The following is a 27,501-nucleotide window of genomic DNA, read 5'->3' as shown; positions in this document are numbered from 1 at the left end:
GCACTTGGTGCCATGGTGACAGGTTGGACTTGATGATCTTTGAGGTCTCTTCCAACCTTGGTGATACTGTGATACTGACCTTCAAAGATCATCTAGTGCAAGCCCTTTGCAATGAGCAGGGACATCTTCAACTAGATCAGGTTGCTCAGAGCCCTATCCAAACTAATCTGGAATGTTTCCAGGCAGCTACCACCTCTTTGGGCAACCTGGGCCAGCATTTCACCATGTTGTTGAAAGCATAAGACAAATCCTTCTCTAAATGCAATGCCATCAGCATTTATTGAAGGACTATGGCAGTAACAAAATGAACGATTACTGCACTATGGAACATGAACATGGAATTCTATTACAGTGGGGAATTCTATTACAGTGTTGCTTTGCAAGGTAAATTTATAGTGAACACAGATTTTGAATTGCTGTCCAAAACTTCCAGTCCTTTTACAGAATCCCAGAATGACCTCTGAAGATCATCTAGTCCAACCCCTCTGTTAAAGCAGGGTCATCCACAGCAGGCTGCACAAGATGGCACCTAGGCAGGTTTTGAATGACTCCAGAAATGGAGCCTCCACAGCCTCTTTGGGCAGCCTGTTGTGATGTTCTGATACCCTCAAAGTAAAGAAGTTCCTCCTCAGAGGGAACCTTCTGTGTTCAAGTTTCTATTGTCCTGTTGCTGGGCACCACTGGAAAGAGTCTGGCCCCATCCTCCTGCCACCCATCTTTTAGGTATTTATAAGAGTTGAGATGATGTCCTCTCAGTCTTCTCTCCTCCAAGCTAAAAAGCCCCAAGCCCCTCAGCCTTTCTTCTTAAGATAGATATTCCAGTTCTTGAGCTGGGGAGGCCAGAACTGGACACAGTACTCCAGATGTAGCCTCACCAGGGCAGAACAGAGGGGGAAGAGAACCTCTCTCCACCCGCTGCTGGCCACACTCTTCTTAATGCACCCCAGAATACCTCTGGTCCTCTTGGCCACAAGGGCACATTTCTGGCTCCTGATCAGCCTGCTGCTCACCAGGACTCTCAGATCTTTCCCCACAGAGCTGCTTTCCAGCAGATCAGCCCCTAGCCTGTACTGGTGCAGGGGGTTGCTCCCTAGGTGCTGAGCTCGACACTTACTCTTGTTGAACTTCATAAGGTTCCTCCCTGCCCAACTCTCCAGCCTGTCCAGGTCTTGCTGGATGGCAGCACAACCTGAAGATGTGTCAGCCATCCCTCCCAGTCTTGTGTCATCAGCAAACTTCCTGAGGGCACACTCAATCCCTTCATCCAGGTAATTTTCTGATGCACCACTACCGGTATTCTTTGTAGGACCTGTTTTCCTTAGGGAAAGTGGCAAGCATTAGAGGTCTGGAAATGATGGAATGTTAAGCCCACTTTGGGATAACACCCATGGTGATTCCAGGTTAGCCACTGGGTTTTGGAACAAATCCAGCAAAGAGATTTGTTTTTATTTTCCTGGAGCAAGTGGGAAGTTTCTGGCAGCTCTGAGATTTGCAAACACAGCGTGGGGAGGAAAGAAGAGAACTGCACCCAGAATCATTAAGTAGTTCTGGTCCTCTGCTTCTACACAACAGAACCTTGGCAACCAAACAGGCACTTAGAGGATTTTTGTAGCCAGTGAGAGAAACACCACCACAGGAGATAGAAAACTGCATGGTCCTTCTTGAAAAGGTGATTTCCAACAGGAACTCTGTGCAGGGAAACAGAAACATGAGCATGAGTTAAGACAAGCATTGGTTTCACAAAGCACAATCGGCTGAGCAGCTAAGGAAAATCCACCCTCACTACAATTAGTTATATCTCAGCAGTGATAGTTTAAATAAACAAACTTGAGCATCTCTCCTATGAAGAGAGACCAAGAGATTTGGAGCTCTTTAGTCTTGAGAAGACTGAGAGGGGATCTGATCACACCAGTCCCATCCTTCACTCTGCAACCCCAGAAATAAAACAGGAGCCGTAACAGTTCCAGTAAATGGTTTTCTCCTGCACAAATCACCAGAGTTCAGGGTTTCCTTCCATCAAAATCTTCTGCCCCTTTGCACCCTGCCAAGCCATCACTACCCAGACACCCTGCTGCAGGGCCCTAAGTGATGCACTGATGTGCCTGAAAAATGAGGCATCCTCACCCAAAAGGGCAATTCAGAGGCTAAATAATCAGCTTCTGGCTGGTTACAGAAAATCCAAAGGTCTCTGAGCACACCAAGCAATCTAGGCTCTGGGAGCCTGCTAATCAGTGATGCTAGTCACAACTGCATGTCTCAGCTGAGCTCCAAAAGACACTTCAGTATCTGAAGGAGTGTTCTACAGCATTTCCCTGCTCCAGTTTGTCTCAGTGAATCAGTCATAAGGTCTCATGCATGCAGACAGAAAGTAATCTTCAACCCTTTAGGCCAACTACATGGCACTGGGTATCAATTTTTCTTCTCTCTAAAGTCTGAGGTTCATCTAACCTTGCTTTCATAGAATAGTCCAGGCCAGAAGGGACCTCCAGAGGTCATTCAATCCAACCCCCTCTGCAGTCAGCAGGGGCATCCTCAACTGAATCAGGCTGCCCAGAGCCCTGTTGAGCTTCACCTTGAGTATCTCCATCTCAGAGGTCACAACCTCCTCACAGGGCTGTCTCCTGAGCTAGGACCTCACAGACATTCCCAGCATGGGAAAGATTAATTTTCTTAGTTTACTAAAATTCTAACTCAAATCTCCTGGCACTTTGAGCAGCCTGGTCTAGTAGAAGGTGGCCAGCCCAGGGCAGGGGCATATGAACTAGATGATGTTTAAGGCCCCTTCCAATCCAAACCATTCTGTGATTCTTTTTCTTAAGACAATTTTTCTATATGATTTCTAATCAAAAAAGGTCTTATTTTTATGTCACTAATACAAATTTGGTCTATCTCCATATATTCAGAAGATGCAGAGATCTGGGGCATGGTTTAGCACCAGACTTGGGAAGAGATTAAACTCCATCTTTCCCAACCAAAATGATTCTAAAACACTTCCTTCTGACCAAAACCACAACAGTATTGACACACAGACCAGAAAGCACATGCAAGTTGAAGTGGAAAGAAAGCAAAGATATTACTTGGAGTAATTTTTACTGTTCTAACCTAAGTTAAGGCTCCTAAAAGTGTGTCTTAAGATCATAAAAATAACAAAATGGTTTGGGTTGGAAAGAACCTTTCAGAAGTCATCTAGTCCAGGGGCATCTTCAGTTAGAGCAGGCTGCTCAGAGCCTCAAAAAACCTGACTTGGAATGCTTCCAGTGAGATAGAGAATCTGCCACTGCTCTGAGCAACCTGGGGCAGTGTTTTACCATCCACATCATCAAACATTTCTTCCTTCTCTCTAGTCTAAATCTCCCCTGTTAGTTTCAAAACATCACCCCTTATCCTATCACAACAGGCCCTGCTATAAAGTCTGTCCCCAGCTTTCTTGTCAGCTCCTTTAAGTAATGAATGGCTGCAAGGTCTCCCTGGAGCCTTTTCTCGTTCAGGCTGAACAACCCCAACTCTCTCAGCCTGGCCTCACAGCAGAGGGCTTCCAGCCTTCCTATCATTCCTGTGGCCCCCTCTGACCCTGCTCAGTCAGGTCTATGTCTCTCCTGTGCTGAGGACTCTGGAGCTGGCCGCAGCACTGCAAGTGGGGTCTCAGCAGAGTGCAGCGGAAGGGTAGAATCCCCTCCCTCCACCTGCTGTGCACATGCTGGGCATGTAGCCCAGGACACACTTGGCTCTGGGCTGTGAACACACACTGCCAGCTCATGTCCAGCTTTTCATCCAACAGCACCACCAAGTCCTTCTCTGCAGGGCTGCTCCTCATCCCTTCGTCCTCCAGCCGGGATTCATACTGGGAATTGTCCTGATCTGCATGCAGGACTTTGCACTTGGCCTCGTTGAACCCCTTGATGTTCACAGGGGCCCACTTCTTCCAACTTGTCCAAGTCCCTCTGGACAGCATCCAATCCCTCAGGCATGTCAGCCACATCCTCCAGTTTGATGTCATCAAAAAAGGAAATGAAAAAAGAAGGGCTCGTCCGGGATTTGAACCCGGGACCTCTCGCACCCTAAGCGAGAATCATACCCCTAGACCAACGAGCCGATGCACTGCAGCTCTGCACAGACTGCACACAACCACTCCCAGACCTCAGGTTAGTTACTTAAAAAACTGAGAAAACCTGTATTTTCTCAAATAACTGCATTAAAACATCAAGAACTGCATTTGTCAGGCCCTAAAATCACTGTTCCTTGGGACCTTTCCCAATGGAGAGATTCAAGGAGAGCCGTAAGTTCTCAAATAGGCACACATCGGGATAGCAGCAAAGAAACTTCAATTTTCAACAGGCAAATTTCATCCATTTTTGCCTGTTTCAGTTAGAACTTCCACAATCAAAAAAGCTGCGTTTCATGCTGTCTCAAAATACTTTAAAGGACCTCCAGCAGAACATCTTATTACACGGTTTCCTGCGTCTTAAGGCAACGTGCAAGTACGACGCGGGGGGAAAAAATGCCACAACTGAAAGCTACCTCCCGAAAGAACATAAATCCTCCAGGAGGCTCAGCTTGACTAAGAAATCCAGCACCACGTAAAAAGCAATTCACATTTTATTTTGAATGGCAATAAACTGTACAAAAAAAATGTTTCTTCCTTGCCAAAAATAACAGCAATATTTTCAGTCTCGCTTCTAGACAAAGAACAAACGTTTGTTTTATTCTTTCCTGGGTGAGCTGAACAAATAAGACAAGATGAAGCGTGGGGTTGGGTCAGAGTCGTGATTAAAAACCAACAGATTTCAACGGTTGTGGAATAGATGTTAAAAGTTTTTAGTGTCTTTTAGGAATTTCAGTACTCCTGCCATGCCTGTTAAAAAGCCTGAAGGAAGAAAGAAAAGGAAGAAAGGTTTTGTGTCTCACACAAAGGAATGTAAACAGCCACCGAGAGATTAAAGAGGTTGACTCTTCCACCCAAACCGCAGACGTACCTCAATACCACTGACGTTTACTTTACACCGAGCACAGGGATCGCGCAAGAGCCGAGTCCACTCTCCACAAGGCCAATTAAATTCTACACCAAAGGACTTCTGTCTTTTAAAGTCTTCAAGGAGAGTTAAAATCCTAAGTGACACAGAGCTGAAATGGATTGTACTCCCTTTTTTTAAATATTCTGAGGTTTATTTTCCTTATCCTAATTCATGACTAAGTATGTAACAGCCCCATCAGACTTACAAACACAATATTGCTTTCTCCAAGATGCAATAAAGTAAACGAGCACCTAATTAAGTTGATCCTATGTAGGAAGCACCAAGAGCGTGGGCTTCTTTACAGGCTTGATTTTGTTCGCGTAACACGTTTAATGCAGACTAACCAAACAGAATTTGGGTCACTGAGTGACGCTTCTTCAGTTCAAGACCTAAAATGGCAACACAATTGCAGTGAGTTTTGAGATTTCACAAGGGTTTTTTGTTCCCCGCCCCCCCACCTCTTCTCAGTACTGAAACTTAGCTAAGAAAAAGCTGTTCCGACAGCTTGGGTAGAGCTTAAACAAAAATTAAGCATTTTCTGTTAGTTCTGAGTTGTTTGAGGGAATAAAGTCTTGAAATTCCACTTTATCTGGATAGAGTTTAATGTAGGTGTCCACCATTAAATCCAAGTCATGTTTTATGTCAAAGTTTATGTTCAGCAAAGCGAGGTTGCTCGACCTCTGCTCTGTCAAGGTGTTTTTGAGGTAAGCCTTTAAGCGCTTACGTCCCATTTCATACTTTTCATTCTCCACCTTCATCACTGGGAGTATGCACAAGACCTTCAGCAAGGCATAAACGTTAGGGAAAAACTTGATGTCAGGCAAGTGAAGTACTTCATAAATAGTAGCTGGAAGTTCAATGTCTTTCCCTCGGTGCTTCCATTTGATTCTCCAACAATGAAGCTCAGCAGAAAGCGTATCTGGATTAGGCAGATCATTTTTGTACATGTCAGCATGATGTTCCTCAGATGTACTGAATTTCAGCTGCCCCATGACCGAGGGCACCAACGATAAACACTTAAGAGCTTTCAAATGTTGTTCTGAGAATATATCTTTTAATTCTTGAATAATATGCTCCAACGTGGGGACACTGAGGACTTCTTTGTAGTAGTTTTCCGACGTTAATTCAGAGTCCAAGCTCCCTTGCTGTGCCCTGCGGAATTTTCCTGGCAGTTTAATTTGTACATCCAGTTTCGCAGCCAAATTTGTGGCCTCCTCAAACCAAAACTCGTGGTAAACCTCAATGTTCTCCATCACTTCATTCAGAGAATGCAACACCGCCGTCAAGCTGCTAGCTGCGAAGAACACGTCGGATGTTTGCCCCTGGAGGTTCTTCCCAAACGCTCTCGTGAAAGACAGGACATTTTTCAGAATGACAATGGTGACAATGAAATCAAAGTCTGTTAACGCGCTGGAAAGCACAAAGGCTCGGCCGACGATGAAGTTGCTCCACCTGACGGATGTGTCACTGCTCACAGCATCCAAGCACAGAACCAGTGCTTGCAGGAGGTCCGCTAAAACCTCGAAGGTATCGTGCCTTCCTGTCCACTGAGAACGGCATATCTGCTTCAGCTCATTACCCTTCTCCTCACTGTTCTGAAAAAGAACAGAAATGGTGTTGTCCAGCTCCACCAGTAGCTGTGGAGACTGGTGAAACAGACAGCAAACTTCTTCGATCGTTCCCAGCGCAATGGCAACGCCAACCACGGGAACGGATTTTGCCAGCCAAATGTTTAAGGCACATGAGGAACACAGTGTATACACAGCTTGTGGATACTTCTCCAACAGTCTAGTAGCCACAACTTTCATTTTGGAAGCAAACCCACTGGAGACAATGTAGGCTTGACCTCGACAGTACTCCATGTTTAGACCCCACTTTTCAGTAATAGTTGTGTGGAACTTAACAGCTAAAATTTCAGGATCAGCCTCATAAGGTAAAAAGCCTATGAATTCTTCTCTTAAGTTATGAGAATCATCAACAAACCTAACCAACACTGGTAAATGTTCCTCTCCAGCTATGTCTACTACTTCATCGGTGACAAGAGAAAAGAAGTGCGAGTCTCGTACTTCCCTCAGTGTCTCTTCCCTAACGCAGCTTTCACAGATCTCAAGCATCTGCTTCTGCTGAGTTTTTGAACAGTACTCAAGATTGACAGCAGTCATCTCAAATCGTTTCCTCAGAACTTCATCTCCAGCATTTATTCTGTATTCCAGCAGAGCCTGAAAGTTATCCGAAGTGAAAATACCCTCTGGAAGCTCATCCACGTTATGGCCATCCAAAGGTATATTTTGTTTACCCATTAGGATCAAAATTTCAAACAAGGATTTAAGGTAATCTTTGTTTTCTCTCTCTTCCAGCGTTAAGGGAACAGCTTTTTCCTCTTGTTCTTGCCCTCCTTCCTCCGGGACAGTGTTTTGCTCATTGCTTTCATTCAGCCCTTGAGTTGCCTGCTCACGTTCAAAAGCTTCATCAACTAGAAAAAAAGTGTAAAACACTGAGTGTCAATACAACTTGAATCAAACACAACATTTGCTTTCTCTTGTTCCCCCCACTACATTTAACTTACTGAAAGAATGTTTCTAGTTTCAAAGTGAGTATTTCAGAAGTAGTTTAGACTGGCTACTAGAATCAAGCAGAACTCAATTGTCCTCCTGATATATATACAAATTTACAGTTAAGTGTCCTGCATTACTTTGGCAGTCTTAAGTAAACAAAGCTTTTATGAACCAAATTATTTTGTCCACTTACTCTTTTGTTGCTTCAGTGTTCTTATTTCATCTTCACTCTTAAAAAAAAAAAACAAACAAACAAACAGAACCCCCACTTATATTCATGGTAACATTCAGCACATTACCTTAAAGTATTAAAACACATCAAGAGAAGACACAAATACTGTAGATCAGACAAATACTGTGGAGGAGACCTTATTTTGGCCTTCCAGTATCTGAAGGGGGCCTACAAGAAACCTGGTGAGGGACTTTTTAGGATGCCTGGTACTGATAGGGCTAGGGCGAATGGAGCAAAACTAGAAATGGGTAGATTGAGATTGGATGTTAGGAAGAAGTTCTTCAGGGCAGGGAGATGCTGGCACAGGTTGCCCAGGGAGGTGGTAGAAGCCTCATCCGTGGAGGTTTTGAAGGCCAGGCTGGATGTGGCTCTGAGCAACCTGCTCTAGTGTGAGGTGTCCCTGGCCATGGCACGGGGGTTGGAACTAGATGATCCTTGAGATTCCTTCCTGCCCTGACAATTCTATGATTCTAATTATTCACCAAAAAGTGCTAGAAGAGATGGAGGCTTCTTAAATGCTGCAACAGGTTGCCCAGAGATGTGGTTGAAGCTCCATCCCTGGAGATATTGAAGGTCAAACTTGATGGGGTCCTAAGCAACCTGATCTAGTTGATGTCCCTGCCTACTGCTGGGGGGTTGGACAAGATGACGTTTGAGGGTCCCTTCCAACCTGATGCATCCTGTGATTTTTCAGGAAGTTTATTGCTACCATGACATGTATCCACTAACTCCAGAAGTACAGTTTGCTACTACTGATAAAGTTCCCATTCCCATTCAGAGTTCATTCAATATATGTTTTATAATTTCTAGTGAAGAGATTCTATTAAAGAATTGTTTCAATATGACCAGGCACTATCAGTAGGCAGAACAGTCTTTAACTCCATTTTTAATCAGTAAATAGACTCAAACTCTGGAAAAATACTTAGAAATTGCAATTTTCCAACAATTGTAATTGTCCAAGTTCAGGAGATTAATTCCTCTTAACTCAGAGACACTTTCTCTATAAATTATACAAAAGAGGTATCGACAAGAAAAACACCTCTTGATCTTGGTTTCATACATGAATGATCTTCTCAGGACAGTAAGCCAAACCAAGCACGTCTCAGCTGGAGACGTCAATGGTTAAACGGGTGAACTCAAGATCATAATCAGTATGTTGAAGGAATTTCGTGGTACCATGCATAAGATGTACTCAGCCCACTGCTAACAAGCCAAAGGAAGCTGTGCACTTTCTTTGGAGCACTGTCTCCTGTTCCAGGCTCCTCAGTTTGGGAAAGACAAAGAACTACTGGGGAAAGGCCAGCAGGGGCTACAAAGATGAGGGGACTGGAGGATGTCTCTGATGAGGAAAGACTGAGAGACTTGGGGCTTGGAGAAGACTAAGGGAGCATCTTCTCAATGCTTGTCAGTAGCTAAAGGGTGAATATCAAGAGAATGGGGCCAGACTCTTTTCAGTGGTGCCTAGTGATAGGACAAGGGTCAGTGGGCAGAAACTGGAACACAGGAACTTCCATCTGAACATGAGGAAGAAAAACTTCTTTCCTGTGAGGGTCCTGGAGCACTGAATGGGATTCCCAGAGAGGTTGTGGAGTCTCTTACCCTGGAGAGATTCCCAAACCTGCCCAGATACTGTGATCCTGTGCAACCTGCTCTAAGAAACCCTGGTTTAGCAGGGTTGCTGGATGAGATGAGCTCCAGGTCCCTTCCAACCCCCACCATTCTGTGATTTGGAAGAAAGAATCAGCTCTGACCGCCACATTTCATTTTACAGATTTTTATCTACTAAGGAAAGTGTAATGAAATAATTTCTATCAGCATAGTATTTGACTGTTTAACTTAGAGTCAACAAAACCATACTTTTAGTAGGTGGCAGAGAAAATGCAAACACTCAAGTGTTACATATTATTATTTAACACTTCTGTGAAAAGGTTTTGTATGAATTTGCTTGTCTTTTTGGTTAAATATTAAAAACAAACAAACAAAAAACAACCACCATAATAAATCTCTGTGAAAAACTTACCAGTTCCTTTATCCTTTTCCTGTGTCTGCTGTGGGGGTTGTTCAGGTGACTTGTGAGGTCAAATATAGTTGGCACAGCATTATCCCGTAAAACTGTTCTGTAAGGGCTCTGCAAGAGAACAAACTTCCTGATTAGGGATTTTTCAAAGGAATTCTCACTCTGTGTGCACAAAAACCCTCTAGAATTTCACATGCCATGCACCCACCCACCCCTTTTTCTTTTTTAAAACATTTTCATCCTCATTATCAATACAGACTGGGGGATGAGGTGATAGTAAGCAGCCCTGGGGAAAAGGACTTGGGGGTGCTGGTGGATGAGAAGCTGGGCATGAGCAGGCAGTGTGAGCTTGCAGCACAGGTGGTCAAGGGCATCCTGGGCTACATCAGAACCAGTGTTGCCAGCAGACCCAGAGAGGTGATTCTGCCACTTTGCTCTGCTCTGGTGAGACCTCACCTGCAGTGCTGTGTCCAGCTATGGGGCCCTCAGAACAGGAAGGACATTAACTTGATAGAGAGGGTTCAGAGGAGGCCATGAGGTTGTCAGAGGGCTGCTTTTGATACAGCCTAGGCTGCCATTGGCCTTCTGGGCTGCAAGTGCACATTGTAGGCTCATGTCCAGCTTCTCACCTACTAGCACCCAAGTCCTTTTCTGCAGGGCTGTTTTCTAACACCTCCTCTCCCAAACTGTATTGATGGTGAGGGTCGTTCCAATCCAGGTCAGGACCCTGCACTTGATTTGCATGGGATGCTGTGGTTGTTTCTCACCATTGGTTGATTTCTTTATCTAGCAGTTGCATGTTTCTAGCAGTTAAATTAAAAAAATATTAAGTATAAGTTATATTTGGATATACTGTAAACTTATGCTGTCTATGCTGCCTCATTTCCAGCAAGTACAAATTTTTAACTGATGATGCTTATTCCTGTCATGAGACTGAAGGATATTTTAAACAAATTAAGTTTTATAAAGTTTCATTTCAGATGCAGAATTACTTCCAAACTTCATTTGTTTGTCTCTGGAATGCAGGCTAATCAGAGACCCTGTCATGCATAATATCCCAGGAGCTAAAAGCCTGACCTGTGTATTTTAATTATCCTTTGTAACTGAAGGACTGACTTTGCCTATTTATCAAAGTGAAATTCAGCCTAGAAATTAAAACTCAGTACAAAGCCCCATGTCCACCATTTCCTACTGCTCTGTAAGCTGTTAAAATCAATGTTATCTTGTTAACAGCAGGAATTAAAAGCTATTATCTCATTAACAGAAAACAGTGCTGTGATTTTAATTGAATAAAACATAACAGGAACCAAAAGCTTGACAGATGTAAAGAATGTTTAAATCTCCTGGTCACAGCAGTGTAATTCACCCAAATCACACCACGTACACACTTCAGTAATGGCACATGAATGACTTTAGACAATTAGAGGATGCAGACTTGCGTATTTACACCCAATAAATATACCTAATGCTGTGACATCTAGTGACAATAAACAAAATGAGAATTGTTTTGCACGAGTGAAGAACCGCAGTGAGTGCTCCACAGACATTATGACAGCAGGAGCAGCTCTGCTTCTGTCTTCCCCAGCTGCTCATTTCCACCTCACCCTTTATGCCTGTGCTGTGCCCTGGATCACGACAACAATCTCAGTTATGACAAAGAGATGAATTTTCCTAGAGTCCAGTTACCCAGGAGAGCAAAGGTTAAAATGCACCATTCTGCTGAAAAATGCTAGTCACATTTTGCAAGATGGAACAACCAAATGTTTTTACTTACACTTCTACATATCATAGAAGTCTCAAAGTGTTTAGCACACAGTCTGTAATGCTTGTTGAGTTGATCTGGAGTCTTATCTTCCAAGTCTGCCCTTCGACAGTTCTCTACCCATCTTTGACATCTGCATGAAAACAAAAGTATTAGCTAGTCAACAGACAAGACAAAATCCCCTCCAATTTCAAATTGTACTCAAAAATCAGAGTGGACTGAGCACTGCCCTTTATGCAAGACTAAGGAAAGATGCAATGTACCATAAATCACCATTACAATTTATTTTCCCCTTTATGTCCACCCACTTCACGCTCAGAAATCTATTCCATTTTAGATATCCTGGCCTTTGTCTCACACAGGCACACCAGATTGCAACACAGTTGCTCATGAAGCCAGACCATTAGATTCTTAAGAATTTAATCTTAAAAAAGAAAGTTATAAAAAGAGATGTGCTCATAGGACTAAAGTCATAAAGCAGGAAGCTATTCAAAGAGTTGTCTTCTCCACCTCCCTCCAGAACACAGCATTTTTCTTACGTACTGTGGTCACTGGGGAAATCAGGTTTTTGAAAAGGGTAACAATATAAACAAAATAGGAACCATTCTACAGACAGCGCTCACACACCCAAAGTAAGTTTCTGCTAGATGCATATTCTACATTTACTTCTGCTTTGGGTAAGTTCTCCGAGATAAAATACAAAGCTGCTGTTGTGGTGTGAGTTAGAACAGAACCAATTCTGCTCAGTGATGTGACTTCTCAGATCAGGCTCTGCTCTGTGAGGGCACTCTCTGAAGTTCAGGGCTGCTGCTTCCAGCAGTGAGAAGCTGATGGGGAGAGTTACTGCCAAGGGCTGGGCTGCACAAAGGCTCTGGCTTAGACTGCTCCTGTGCAGACCAAGGGCACTGATAAACCTTGTGCACCACAGTGGGGTGCAGTAAGAGGTAGCACCTGTAGGGAGAAACAGACAGAACAGATGACCCTAAACTGACCATCAAGGGATTGCATCCCATGGATGTCATCTTCAGGATAAACCTGAGGGATCCCCAGAGTCAAGCCTCTTCTTCAATGGCCAATGCCCAAGGAGGACTCTGCCTCTGATCACAATCCAAACGTTCCTGTATCCAGCTCCAAAATCCAGCTTCTGAACCTGGTAGCCATATGACACAGAGTTCAGGCTGGGACTTGCCTGGTGCCTGCCCACAGTAGCAGTGGTGACAGTGACATAACTGCCATCAGGAGTTGGTTTAATTATTTGTTGGTATCCATTTATTTCATTTTATTACTATTTTATAAGCTGGTTTAGTTTCTTTCCCAACCCATCAGCCTCTCGCCCCCTTATTCCCTTTCTCAACTCCTTAAGGAAGGCAGAGGGGTTCAGAGGGAGCATCTGTCACTCACTTCGTGGCCTGCCCAGCCCCAACCCTTGACAGCCACAGAAACATTTCCCCTACTAATAGGCTTCCTTTTAGATCTGCAAGATGGTGTTTCCTCTGATGAGTAAAACACTTGCAGTAATTGATGCAAATGCATTCAGTACCTTCTATTTTCCCCAGCGGGGTCCTTGCAATCGCTTTCTTGCTATGAGTTTCTGAGCAACAACACGCCTAGACCAATTCTGCACAGTGACTCCAGGAAAACTCATCTGCTATTTCACTTGTGCAGTAAAAATATCTATAAATAAATCAACAAGACTCCAGCAGCTATGGATAGCTCTGGATTTAAAAGGTAAAACAAACAAACAACTCCCTCCTGTAAAACTAATACTGCTTCAAATGATTGTTTTAATGCACCTGCTTACAACCCATAGTACAATACAGTGTGCAGTTTTGGGGACCTCACTACCAGGACATGGAGGTGCTGGAGCAGGTCCAAGAGAAGCAACAAAGCTGGTGAAGGGCTGGTGAGCAGCGGCTGAGGGAACTGGGCATGTTGAGCTTTGCAAAAAGGAGTCTGAGGACAGACCTCATTGCTCTCTACAGTTCCCTGAAAGGAAGTTGTAGTGAGGTGGGAGTTGTTCTCGTCTATTAACAAGAGAATGGGGCAAGAGGAAATGGTGTCAAGTTGCACAAGGAGGTTTAGGTTGGATATTAGAAAACACTTCTTCACTGAAAGGGTTCTCAAACACTGGAATGGGCTCTCCAGGAAGGTGGCTGAATCCCCATCCCTGGAGGTACTTAAAAGAAGCAGAGATGTGGTACTGAGGGACATGGTTTAGCACCAGACTTGGCAGAGTTGGACTCCATAGAAAACATCCATTCAAAAGCTTTTTCAAAAGAACACTTCTAAACTGAAGGGAGCATTTTCTTCATACACTGAACTGTCACATATCGATTTTGCACTACTTGACATCACTCAGATTTTACAGCAGGGACTCCTCACAAATTAAGACTGAAGTTCAGAGAGCACCAGAGAATCACAGAATGCAAGGGGCCTCTAGGGGTCATCTAGTCCAACCTCCCTGCTAAAGCAGGGTCACTACAAGCAAACAGAACAGGATCAAATCCATATGCATATTGAATCTCCCCAGAGAAGGAGATTCCACAATCTCTCTGGGCAATCTGGTCCAGTGCTCCATCACCTTTCAAAGTAAAGTAGTTCTTCCACAAACTGTGGTCATTCCTTTGACCATGTGAGAACCTGCAGGTTTCAAAAACTGAGGGTGGAAAGAAACAAGAGTGAGTCATACAAATGAGGCCATTCCCTCTTGTTGTATTACTAACTACCTGCAAAAAGAGACCAGCACCAACCTCGCCACAATATCCTTTCAGGTAGCTGTAGACAGCAATGAGGTCTCCCCTCAGCCTCCTCTTTTCCAAACTAACCATCCCAGGCTCCTTCATTTGCTCTCCATCAGATTTTTCTTCAGGCCCTTCCCCAGGTTCCTTGCCCTCCTCTGCACTGGCTCCAGCACCTCCACATCTCTCTTGTATCTAGATGCCCAAAACTGGACACAATACTTGAGGTGTGGCCACATCAGGGCTGAGTACAAGGGGACAATCAGCTCCCTGCTCCTGTTGGACACAGCATTTCTAATACAAGCCAGGATGCTTTTTATATCTTTTTTAAAATCACTTAGAGAAGACTGTTTTCATAGAAAGACCTACGGGTCCAAAATACCTAGGGGTCTTCAAATTTTCCAAAAATCAGGTCAAGCAGCTTCAAGGCAGGAAAGGAATATCACATATAAATCATTGAAAATGCCAGCCTTAGTTACATACTGTTAGAAGAGAGGTAACTGGTATTGCTCTAGTGTCTATGCACCTTCCAAAATTGTGATGAGCCAGTCAAGTCATGGTTTTATGAGTGTTATCTAGATTTTAAGGTGAGCTTCTACATGAAGGTTTCCAGGTCTAAGTGCATGACTTATTTTTCATGGCATTTCCCACAGCCTCTCACTCACACATTTCTCACCCTAGCAGTGCATCACCACTTTTTAGCATTGATAACTGGAATATCCCAGTGCTTCTGCTGCTGGTCATGCTGCTTTGCCACCATCATCCTTGTAATCCAGTGACAGCTGTCACATCAGTGTCCTGCCTGTCACACAACCACTTTGTTGTCCAGCACCACATCACTTCAGCATACACAGCACAACTGACAGACTTCTACCACCTGCACCAGTGCTGGACTTCTATGGGCTCCCCTGCCTTAGCACACAGCTCCTGCACCCCTCCAGCTGCTCCACACCTCTAACAGCCATACATCCCATCACTGCTCCACACTCCTAACAGATGTGTGCCTTGTCACACAGCTTCCACTTCCCACACAATTCAGGCAGCCCCTCAGACCTCTGCTCCCCTCACACCTCCCCATTCCCCTAAGGACCAGGCAGTCTCTCACACCCTCCGACCCCCTCTCTACTCCTGCTCATGGCCAAGCAGCCCCTCACTCCCTCAGCTTCCCATTCCCCTCACAGGCAGCCCCTTACCCTCCATTCTTTTCACAACCATGTCCCCACTTTCCTCAAGAGCCAGGCAGTCCTGACATTCTCAGATGTGTCCCCTCGACCCAGAGCCATGCAGCCCCTCAAACCCTCCTGCTCCCCTCACAGCCAGGCAGCCCCTCAGTCCCTCCCAATCCCCTCGCAGTCCCACCGTCTGTCACACCACACACCCGAACCCCTTCCCGCTTCCCCAAGGGATGTGGGGCGAGTGTGGGAAGCGGCGGCGGCCCGGGCGCATGCGCAGCTGTTCGGCCGCCTCCCCGCCGCAGGCCGGAGGGTCCCGTCGAGCCCCGCCCCCCCGGCGCCACAGAGCGGGCGGCCTCCGCCGGGAGAGCCGGTAGCTCTGGGCGATCGCAGGCCCTTCACAACCCGCTGCCTGCCCCGGTCCGCCGCTGGCCCTCCCTGTCTCGAACCGCGGCGGCTCCCCGCCTAGGTGAGAGGGCGCGGAGACGGGTTGCTGGGGATGGGGAGGGAGGCGGCTTCCCGCCGCGGTGTTTCCTCATGCAGAGCGGAGGGCCGGCGGGGCTGGAGTGGTCTGAGGGAGAAGCGAGCGCACCCGCCCTCCTTCCCTACCGTTACCCCCTCCCTGCTGCTCCTCCGCTGCCTTCCTGAGGCAGCGCCGGCAGTGCCCGGCTGGGGTCTCACCTGACCGGGTCCCGGGGGAAACGGAAGAAGGCCAAGTCGGACTGGGTGCTCTTGCGGGTGCAGTTGGGAGCCGCACAGAAGTTCGGCATGGTCCCCCGGATTGGCGCCGCTGCCCCTTTAAATCCGCGGGCCGGAGGGAGAAGGAGGAGGGGGGGTGTGTGTATGTGGGGTGGAGGAGGAGGAGGACGGGGGGAAGGGAGGGGGGGGTAGGGTGGTGGGGGGGAAGCGGCTCTACACTGCTGTGTGCGGCCGGGAGGATTCACCGCCAGCCTCCGCCGGGACAAGAGCCGCCTCCTTCCCACAGTGCACCGCGCCCGGCCGCTCGCCGGGAAGTACGCATGCGCCCGCTCAGCGCCGGCTGGAGGGGAGGACCCGGATGAATGGGGCGCGTGCGTCAGTGGCGGGGCGCCGCGCGGTGGCGCGCCTGCGCGTAAGGAAAGGTTACCCCGGGGCGGTGCTGCGCATGCGCATGAGCTGCAGCGCGGAGTAACTCTGTACTGCGTGAGGCGTCTATACCTTAAAGATGAGCAGAGACTGTAAAGTGAGGTCATAACCTTTTCCTCTTGTCTTGTTTTCTGCTGCTTTACTTCTTAGGAAGATGTTCCTCTACAGCCTGGATGGATAACGAGAGATACCACGAGTTTTTTAAGGAATAAACAATATATCCTGTGTGGAGCCTTTGGTAGGTCTGTCATAGGTAAAAATGCTTGTAAAGAAAGAAGCAGGATACTAGATAGTTGGAAGCAGGAAAAAATTTACTTGCCAAATTAGGATGAGAGAAAATGGCTTCAAGTTGCATCAGGGGAGGTTTAGCTTGGGTATTAGAAGAAACTTCCATCACCAAGAGGGTTCTTAAAGACTGGAACAGGCTCCCCGGGAGGTTGCTGAATCACTGTCCCTGGTGGTGTTTAATAGAGGCAGAGATGTGGTGCTGAGGGACATGGTTTAGCACCAGACTTGGGAGACTTAGAGAATGGTTGGACTCTTAAAGATATTTTCCATCCAAAAGGATTCTATGAATCCATTAAATGTGGCCTGCTGAGAATTAGAGGAAATGCATATAGAAGCTGTAAAATGTATAAATGGTGATGGCAAATATGTTTGCTTCAGGTGTAGACACATTTGTATGTATCTTTAAAACCACATAAGAAGCATTTGGGCAGGGAGATTTCCTGGGCTTTAGGAAGCATAATCCAGACACATGATATAGCAAAGTTTGGTTTTGCTTTATTATGATTTTTTCAAAAGACACATTAAAGCCCAAACATTAATTTGATTGCTATTAGCTGGCTTCAAACTTGTAAGTTGTTTTTTTCATTTGGTGTGAGGACAGTAAGTTTTTCTATGAGAAAGCCTTGTCATCAGGTGCCCTCTAAAGTAGGGAGTCTCCAAGCATGTTTCATGGGACTGTTTTCAGTTTATTTGGTGTTAATTCTTTGCCATAATTCTAACTTGGGCATGTAGCTGAGTTCTTTTAAATAGTCTTGAGCAGTCATTTAAGCCAAAGCTAAAGGTAAGTTTAGCTGCCCCTGACTGCTTTCATCTCGCTGGTCAATCACCAACATTTCTATACAGTGAACTGTATAAGGAAGTTAATAAAGTAACATTTTATTAAATATGTTTGTTTACCTTTAGGTTAGATTTAATTGAGGTAGCTGCCATCTGATTTGCTGTGCAGCATGGCAAAAATGTCCATGCTGACACAAGGGAACACAAAAAAACCTAGCAGGATCATCTTCAATTGTAGTAATAGTTTAGAAGCATCGCTGTATGATGTTAATGTGAAGCTCTCCAATTTTCAAATGCTCTTAAAACCTGTTTCAGTATGAAAAAACACTTTTTCAGCCTTGAAGAATTGTTATCTTTTACCCAAGATTAAAGAGCCTTCAAATTATTTCACTAAACAAAAGTTCTTGGGTACTGGAACTGCTTCTTAGGGTTCTGAACAAGCAAAACCAGACTGGTGCATAAAGTGAACTTAATGGACTTTGCTGGATGGTGTGTTTGTTGGCTTTTTTTAATGTGGAGACTTAATTTTTAAGTGACTTCTATATAGAATTATAGGATCCATTATTATAGGTTGGAAGGGACCTCTAGAGGCCAGGTAGTCCAACCCCCATATAATATAAACATATAATGGAAAGAAAATTAACTTAATCATTTTCAAACCTTAATAATATTACCAGAAGCTCCTTATTTTTAAAGAAAAATAGTTTGCACTACTACTTAAATAGAAATTCCAGAGTTACCTTCTGTTACAGAGCAGAGAAATCACCACAACTGGTTTTTGGTGGTGGTGGTTGTGGGTTTTTTTGTCTGCAGAATTGCTTTTTAACTGCACATATATAATTTGTATGTTGATGGTTTTGTGTTAAATAATCCTCCTATTATTCAAATAATCCTCAACTATTCGAGTATTGTTCACAGTATATTTTGTAGAATCATAGAATGGGTTGGGTTGGAAGAGGCCTTAGGGTTCATCTAATCCCAACCTCCCTGCCATGTGCAGGGCCACCTCCTACTACACCATGTGGCTCAAAGCCTCACCTAGCCTAGCTCTGAACACTTCCAGGGTTTGAACCTCCAAAATTTCTCAGGGCAGCCTGTTCCAGTGCCTCAGCACCCTTGTAGGGAAGAATTTCTTCCTAATATCTAAGCTAAATCAAGCTTCTTCTAGTTTGAAGCTGTTACCTCTCATCCTGCCGCTACAAGCCTTGGTAAGAAGTCCCTCTATAGTTGCCATGTAGTCCCTTTCAAATACAGGAAGGTTTCTGTAAGGTCTCCCCAGAGCCTTGTTGAGACAGAACAACTCCAACTCTCCCAGCCTGTCTTTATGGAAGAGGTGCTCCAGCCCTCTGATCATCTTCACAGCCTTCTCTGGACCACTCCCAAGAGTTCCATGTCTTTCTTCTGTCCACTAACATTACCAGGTGTGCCTGTTGCCATCAAATGGAGCTTAGAGGCTGCATTAGTGTTGTATTCTCTGGGTAAATTATTCTTAGAGGAATTTTGTGTGTTTCAGTTGCTTTATTTCCCTGCTGTGCCTTTAAGGTCTATATCTTAAATCTGGGATTGTCTCTCATAATAGGAGTTGTAAAAGAACATCTTTACTGTATGTCTGGAAATTAACTTCATGTCTCTTTCCCAAGGTGGAATTGAGGATGCCTTTAATTTCTGATTGTGCTGTTAGAAGTATGATTGTACACTCTTCCATGTTTCCTACTATTAAAAGTTTATTTGCCACAGAACATTTGAAGTCTGTAATGTTTTAATGACTCCTACTACTATTCTCTTGGAAGCCTTAGGGCCACATTGCTGCTGAGATAAGCAGTCTGTAATAACTAAAATGACATCAGGTTGGTCCTGTAGAGGTGTTTTTGTGTATCTGTCTCCTGACTTGCTGAAATTTACATTGACAGGATGAAAACCAAGTTATGTTACAGTGATCATTGGCCATGAGATGGTCATGATGGTTAACTGCTTAGAATCATAGAATGGTTTGGGTTAGGAGTCTTTACAGGTCATACAGTCCACACTCCTGCAATCAGCAGGGACATCTTCAACTAGATCAGATTGCTCAGAGCCCCAAACAACCCGACTGGAATGTTTCCAGAGATGTGCATCTACCACCTCTCTGGGCAACTTTGGCCAGTGTCTCACCACCCTCACTGGACAGCTTCTTCCTTGTATCTAGTCTGAATCTCCCCTTTAGTTTAAAACCATCACCCCAGGTCACAACAGGATCTGCTAGAAACTTCATCTGCTGCTTTCTAAAAGGCCCCTTTAAGTACTGAAAGGCCACAGTAAAGTCTCCCCAAAGCCTTCTCCAAGCTGAACAACCCCAACTATCTTATCCTGTCCTCAAAACAGAGGGATTCCAGCCCTTGCATTGTTTATGTGACCTCCTCTGGACCTTCTCTAACAGGTTCATGTCTGCTGTGCTGAGAAAGCAATATGCAGTCTGTTGGTGGATCAAAAGTACAGCTTCAGGGAGAATATGTAATCTCCCCTAGAACAGCACAAATCAGGTCCAAGTGTGGCTGAGTTCTGCTAAAAGCTAATCTGGGGTGGGTTCTTTCAATTGCAGAAGCATGCTGGAGCTACTTATGGTTTTAAGATGTCTGTGTGACCATAGATAAGGACAAAAATTGCACCATGGAGCAATAACTTTAATGCTTTGCTTTATTCTGAGAATTATTCATTCTCTATTCTGAGAAGCTGCTCAGAAGCTTAGATATTCTTCACTACCACACCATACTACAAAGAGGCTGGAGGTTTGTATCTGCATTCCTGGATTTCAGAAGGTGCTGACTTCAATTCTCTCTTTGACTTGCTGCAGAATGACACAATGAAGTTGTGTTGTGTTTTCCTCCCCACCCCCCCACCATCTGAAGTTATATAATCAAGTCTGTGCCTCAGCGTAACAGCATTTAAATGTGCTCAGCTTGATGCACAGTGGTGGTGTGATGGATTTAAGCCTTGCTGATATTAGGTACTTGCAGCACTGAAGCTCTTGTGATTTGTAAATGAAATACATACAGTGAATAAGAATACGTACTGTTGTAATGGAGGGGGGGCAAGGGAGAAATCTCTCTCAACTGACAACATAAAGCTGTCTTCAGTGAAAATCACTGAAATAGCTTTGTGGATTTAAATACAAATAGTCCTGGGTGACAGTCTCAGTATCTGACAAATCTTTGTATAAACTGCTCCCTCTGGCAAGCTGCCAGCATCTAAACCTTGCTGAGGCTTCTGCTCTTACTTAGCTAGGAGGAAAAAAAAATGTGATGGAAAAGTGAGGAGGGAGAGAGAGTTTAGGAGTGCTCTGAGGGTGACAGAATGAAATGGAGAGAGAGGTGCTTGTGTTAGGAGAGCATATTGAGCCACTCAGCCTCTTCAGAGAAGTGGAAACTCAGCCATTTGGCTTGGAAACAAAGCAAGACCGAGACATAATTTAACTCCTGTTGTACTCTAGGCTATTTCTCTCTTATGCAAGACAGGGTGGGGAAAGTATCCTTACATTTCTTTAAAAATTTAAATTGCCTACAATTTGGCCAAGAAGGCAAATGGCATTGTGGCCTGTATAGTGTGACCAGCAGGACCAGGAAAGCGATTGTCCCCCTCTACTCACCACTAAGGAAGCCATACCTCCAGTATTTCACTCACTTTTGGAGCCCTCACTACAAAAAGGGCATGGAGGTGCTGGAGTGGGTCCAGAGAAGGGTAACAAAGCTGGTGAAGGGTCTAGAGAATAGGTCTTGTAAAGAGCAGCCAAGGGAACTGGGATTGTTTAGTCTGGACAAAAGGAGAATGAAGGGAGATCTGGTTCTGTACAACTCCCGGAAAGGAGGTTGGAGACAGGTGGGTGTTGGTCTTTTCTCCTCAGAGACAAGTCAGGAAGGACATTGAGACACTTGAATATGTCCAGCGAAGGGCAACAAGGCTGGGGAGAGGCCTTGAGCACAGCCCTGTGAGGAGAGGCTGAGGGAGCTGGGGTTGTTTAGCCTGGAGAAGAGGAGGCTCAGGGGAGACCTCATTGCTCTCTACAACTACCTGAAAGGTGGTTGTAGCCAGGAAGGGGTCGGTCTCTTCTCTCTAGCAACTAGCACCAGAACAAGAGGACACAATCACAAGCTGTGCCAGGGGAAGTTTAGGCTCAGGGTGAGGAGAAAGTTCTTCACTGAGAGAGTCGTTCGCCATTGGAATGTGCTGCCTAGGGAGGTGGTGGAGTCACTGTCCCTGGAGGTGTGCAAGAGGGGATTGGATGTGGCACTTGGTGCCATGGTTTAGTCATGAGGTCTGTGGTGACAGGTTGGACTTGATGATCTTTGAGGTCTCTTCCAACCTTGGTGATACTGTGATACTGTGAAGTGACAGAACAAGAGGAAATGGCCTCAAGTTGCACCAGGGAAGGTTTAGATTGGCTGTGAGAAGAAACTTCATCACCAAAAGGGTTCTCAAACCCTGGAATAGGCTCCCCAGGAAGGTGGTTGAATCACTATCCCTGAGGGTGTGTGAAAGATGAAGAAACATGCTGAGGGACATGGTTTAGCACCAGACTTGGCAGAGTTGGATAATGGTTGGGCTTGACCTTACAGGGTCTCTTCCAACCAAAATGATTCTCTGATTCATCTTATAAAGCACAGTGGGTTTCTTACCTTTTTTCTCAATTGCTGTCAAACTGATAGATTTTTTTTCTTTGATTTTCCAACTTTACTTTTAAACTTACCAGTGTAAGACTCTAGGAAGATGAAAATCAACTGCTTGTGGCATAAGTTTAGGGAACAGCTGTGTGTGGCTCCTTCTAGCACCAGGCTGATGTGCCTCTCTTTTACCTGGGGAAAGCTGCTCTGAAGAAAAAGGATTCTTTTGGTGGCTGTATCAATCAGGTTGAGAGTGGAGTTGCAGTTAATAACCCAGCAAGAACTGCATTGAGGGTTGAGAAGTACATCTGTGTCCTGGTGATCTGGGCTGCATACAAATCACTTTCTCCATGTGAAAATTGCTGTCCATCCCTTGGGCCATCTCACTGCTGACGCTTCCAAAGCTCCAGCTCGTTGTCTCCCCCTTTTCATTGTCTTCAGGGATAGAAGGAAACATGGTGAGACATAGATTAGTGCCCTGAAAGATTAATTAACAAGACCACCATGTGTAATTGATGAGAATCATATTTAACTGAAAGATTTGAGGATGTCAGGTTGTAGAGAAGATAATGTAAAGCAGTGCTTGATGGTCACTGTATTTCTTTCAAAACTGGAAGGAGGATCCATTTTTGCTTAAATGCATGTAAGTGAGCAAATCCTTACCAAGAATACCCAGCACTGTGCTGTTAGAAATAATAGCACAAGGCTTTGGGGTATCAGGTTGGACTTGATCCTTGGGGTCTCTTCCAACCTTAGTTATACTGTGATATTTTGATACTGTCTATCATTAATTTCTCAAATATTTAGGTTGGATGTTAAGAAAATAATTCTTCCCCAAAAGCCCTGGAACAGGCTGCCCAGGAATATGGTGGAGTCCCCATCCCTGGAGAGATATAAAAGCAATGATGATCACAGGATGTTAGGGGTTAGAAGGGACCTCTGGAGATAGAGTGCAACACCCCTGCCAGAGCTGGACCATAGAATCTAGCACAGGTCACAGGTCACACAGGAACACATCCAGATGGGTCTTGAAAGTCTCCAGAGGAGACTCCACAACCTCTCTGGGCAGCCTGTTCCAGTGGTTGGTGACCCTCACAGTGAAGAAGTTCCTCCTCATGTTGAGGTGGAACCTCTTGTGCTGTAGTTTACCCCTTGTCCTATCACAAGAGACAAGAGGCTGTCCCTTCCTTCTTGACTCCTAGCCCTCAGATATTTATAAACATTTATTAAATCCTCTCTCAGTCTTCTCCAGACTAACCAGCCCCAGGTCTCTTAGTCTTTTCTCATAAGGCAGTGCTCCAGTCCCTCAATCATCCTTGTAGCCCTCCATTGGACTCTCTCAAGTAGATCCCTGCCCCTCTTGAGGTGGGGAGCCCAGAACTAGATGCAGTATTTCAGGTGAGGCCTCACTAGGGCAGGTAGAGGGGGAGGAGAACCTGCCTTGATCTGCTGGACACACTCCTTTTAATGCACCCTGGGATCCTATTGGCCTTCTTGGCCACAAGGGCACATTACTGTTCCAATGTAGCTGTGGTGCTGAGAGACATGGTTTAGTGGTGATTTGACAGTGCTGGGTTAATCATTGGACTTGATCTTAAAGATCTAACCAAAATGATTCTGTGCTTCTATAAAAGTGCTTTATAAAAGTGGAAATGGAGGGACAAGCGGGATGATAAAACCTGTGCAGAGTTTGCCCAGTAGGTCACCATCAGGTGAAGAATACTGTGGGTTCTGATGATCACAGAATCACCAAGGTTGGAAGAGACCTCAAAGATCATCAAGTCCTAATGGGATGGAGATTGGAGTCAATACAGCTGACCAATATGATCGAGTATTGTTCCTTTATTGTTCCAGTATAGTGCGAGTATAGCACAGTAAAGTAAAGCAAAGAAGAAGGGAAAGGAAAGGCAGAAGTGCGAATCAGGGGAACTTCTACAACTTATATAAACTCGGGGTGCCTTGCTGGCATGGCTTCATTGGTCCCCTATGAGTGACCACACATTGCACTGTTATAGATTATTGGTCCAACTACTGATGACACGTGAGGTTTGTTGATGCAGGTGCATGTCCTGTTGTCCCAAGATAACTTGCTGTGTTTATAGCTACCAGTGCCTTGCTTTAGTTACATGCTGCAGGCACAGCACTGTTTGGTACACTGCTAGCTGGCTCTGCACCTACATGGCCTACCACCATGTCCAGCTCTAGGCCTGCACTGCCAGATTGCTCACACTGCTCTTCGCTGGCATTGCCACAAAGTCCAACCTGTCACCACAGACCTCATGACTAGACCATGGCACCAAGTGCCACATCCAATCCCCTCTTGAACCCCTCCAGGGATGGTGACTCCACCACCTCCCTGGGCAGCACATTCCAGTGACAAACGACTCTCTCAGTGAAGAACTTTCTCCTCACCTCCAGCCTAAACTTCCCCTGGTGCAGCTTGAGACTGTGTCCTCTTGTTTCTGGTGCTGGTTGCTAGAGAGAAGAGATGGACCCCTTCCTGGCTACAACCACCCTTCAGGTAGTTGTAGAGAGCAATGAGGTCTCCCCTGAGCCTCCTCTTCTCCAGGCTAAACAACCCCAGCTCCCTCAGCCTCTCCTCACAGGGCTGTACTCAAGGCCTCTCCCCAGCCTCATTGCCCTTCTCTGGACATGTTCAAGTGTCTCAATGTCCTTCTTAAACTGAGTGGCCCAAAACTGGACACAGTACTTAAGGTGTGGCCTAACCAGTGCAGAGTACAGGGCACAATGACTTCCCTGCTCCTGCTGGCCACACTATTCTTGATGCATGCCAGGATGCCATTGGCTTTCTTGGCCACTTGGGCACACTGCTGGCTATGATCCCACTTTCCTTCTCTGCTGGCTGTAATAGAAAATCTAATGGTGATATGCTATTAACACATTTGCAACTAAGGTCTCAGCCGAATATGACCAAGGTACAAAAACTCAGGAATTTACTGCTTGAAGCTGCTTTAATTAGATGAATTAATTTAATTAGCTTGTTTCTACTGCAAACTAAAACAGACTTTTACAAACTATTACTGTCTTGTGGGGCTTTTTTCACACTATTGAGAACCAATGATGAAATGTTGCTGGTGTTGACAAGTTTCTCGGTTTTGCTTTCTGAGCAGTCAGAAAGTGCTCTGTAATTTTGAGCTTCCTGAAGTGATGACTCAGGGTGTAAAAAAAAAACAAAAGAGGATAACCAAGGAAGTGATTAACATCTGGAAGGCAAAAAAGGCTAGAAAAAAATGCTGGCATTTTTGCATTTTCTTCCTTTGCTCACAATAAATCCATTTACATGCATTTACTGAGGAAAGCTCACCTGTGGGACATTAAGCCATATTTCTTTATTAATGAAGTAAGCCTAATCCAACAGTATCATCTTGATTTTCTTTTTATTAGCCTATAACTGGAACAGTCTTGACACAAAGAAATGCTCTCAAGGCTCAGTCTCCTTCAGGTGACCTCCCCAGCTTAGGCAAGAAGATCCAAACTGGCTGTGTGCAATCATTCTGAGTCCAGATAAACTTAATTTAGAAAGAAAGATCTATGCTGCTTCTGGGACTGATTAGGACTTCTTGACTCAAGAAGACCCTCCTGCCAAAGCCTGCTGGGTTTCAGGGTAGCTCTGATGCATCTGCTGTGATTCATCTTTGCTTCTCTGCAGGGACAGCCTTGGTGGATTCATCTCAAGATGATCAACTGCTGCAGAGCTCTGGCCTTGGTTTAGGTTACTTATGGTTTTTAGAACTCATTATGTGTTTTGGGGGTTTTGTCTGTGATATCTCATTTTTATGGGTAATGGAGAACTGACTGTAGGTTAGCCTGAAGTAAATGGCAATGTTTTAGAGCTTGGCTTTTGGACTTTCTGGACCTCTCGCATACTTCCAAGTCCGGGGTTTCATCCTTAATAAAAAATAAGGATTTTTGGAAATCATCTTACAACATCTGTAAAAGTAGCTTCAGACACTTCATACATAACTGGCTCAGTTTTTATATTGCTCTGCTATTTCTGTGTGCTGAAGGAAATGAAGCATAGACCAATTTCTTGAGTACATACATATGTACGTGAGAGTCAAAGTGTGTCTGTCCACCTTGCCCACAATAACTATTTATTATCTTAATTACTTTGGATCCTGTTAGCCAGTTTCATCCACATTTGATAAAAAAAAAAACCAAACTAAAAAGAAGCCCAAATTGATCTCATTAAATTCAACAAATATAGCAGGGCTGAGAAAAATGTTTGTCCTCCCTCTGAGCTGTGTTGTTAGCAGAGATTTCACTGGGGAGTGTGTACGAGAACAGAATAATTAACAAACACACAAATTCAAAGCAAATGCTCAGCTAAAACATATGCCTTAGTAGATAAATGTTGTTTAAAAAGAAGCTTTAGTAGCATCTTGGTCATGATTTATTCTGTTAAACACCTAGGATGCAATAACAAGAATGCTCTGCTAGAGCATCACAGTTCTGACTGATGATTAAACCTCAGAAATGTTACTTTATTCCTGTAGACAGCAACAGTGCCCTGCCTGTTCCTACTGATCAGAGTTATCCAACAGAAGGACATTTTTCCCACATCATTTTGGAGTGAAGTCTCTGACCTGCAAAGAAGAGTCTGTCTTTTGGTGCTAACCTGGTCTGCATAATCCTCAGCTTTGTTGAAAGCTAAGGACATTCATTTTTATTAGGTAATACTGTGCAGAGATGATGGGCTTGCTTTCAGCTGGTTCTTGTTTAGGAAGGCATTAAAAAAATAAGAAGGCAAATAGTTCTGACTTTGCTGTTCAGCATAATTGTTTTCAAGTACTTGGTATTTATACTGCTGTGAAGAACAATAGAAAATTCCCAGTGAGAAAACGCTCATCAGTGATCACAGAGAAGAAACATCTATACTTAAGTGGAAATAACAGCGCTTGCAGCTCTGGAAATAGGTGTTGCAGTTTGGCATGCACCATCTATCTGCCTTCATCTCAGCAAACATCCAGATGTTTCTAGCATTTTGAAGGCAAATTATAAAACAGTGTTTTCTGAGAGAGAGAGGAATAAAGAGGAGACCTTCCCTCTTCACCAAAATCTCTGTCCCCAGGGCACCTGTTATCACTGAGCCAAGAACACAAATTATTTCCTGGGGTATATTAAGCAGATTGAGGGAGGTTCTACCCCTCTACTCTGCCCTAGTGAGT

The 27,501-nt window shown here is 44.8% G+C and overlaps 1 protein-coding gene and 1 non-coding gene across 4 annotated transcripts; both read right to left on the bottom strand.

The window, feature by feature from the left end:
• Window positions 1-1,591: 1,591 nt before the first annotated feature.
• Window positions 1,592-16,506, bottom strand: THAP12 (THAP domain containing 12). 3 transcript variants are annotated; one of them, XR_008462404.1, is made up of 6 exons: window positions 16,170-16,506; window positions 11,591-11,711; window positions 9,820-9,927; window positions 7,761-7,797; window positions 4,974-7,485; window positions 1,592-1,688 (listed from the first exon to the last, which is right to left on the bottom strand). XR_008462404.1 is itself a non-coding variant. In XM_054164726.1 (5 exons), the coding sequence occupies exons 1-5, from the start codon at window positions 16,256-16,258 to the stop codon at window positions 5,540-5,542; spliced, it is 2,301 nt and encodes a 766-aa protein (XP_054020701.1). In that variant the 5' UTR covers window positions 16,259-16,506; the 3' UTR covers window positions 4,606-5,539. The 3 variants fall into 3 exon arrangements, 1 of the variants encoding a protein (XP_054020701.1); XR_008462403.1 differs by lacking the exon at window positions 1,592-1,688 and adding an exon at window positions 4,606-4,864; XM_054164726.1 differs by lacking the exon at window positions 1,592-1,688 and having other exon boundaries at window positions 4,606-7,485.
• TRNAP-AGG (transfer RNA proline (anticodon AGG)) lies at window positions 4,021-4,092 on the bottom strand. The gene has a single exon. It is a non-coding gene; the product is annotated as a tRNA-Pro (tRNA).
• Window positions 16,507-27,501: the final 10,995 nt, after the last annotated feature.

The sequence above is a fragment of the Dryobates pubescens genome, chromosome 10 (assembly GCF_014839835.1).
Source record: "Dryobates pubescens isolate bDryPub1 chromosome 10, bDryPub1.pri, whole genome shotgun sequence".
Classification (NCBI taxonomy): domain Eukaryota; kingdom Metazoa; phylum Chordata; class Aves; order Piciformes; family Picidae; genus Dryobates; species Dryobates pubescens.
Note: the sequence above shows the minus strand (reverse complement) of the source record. Positions and strands in the feature narration are given on the sequence as shown.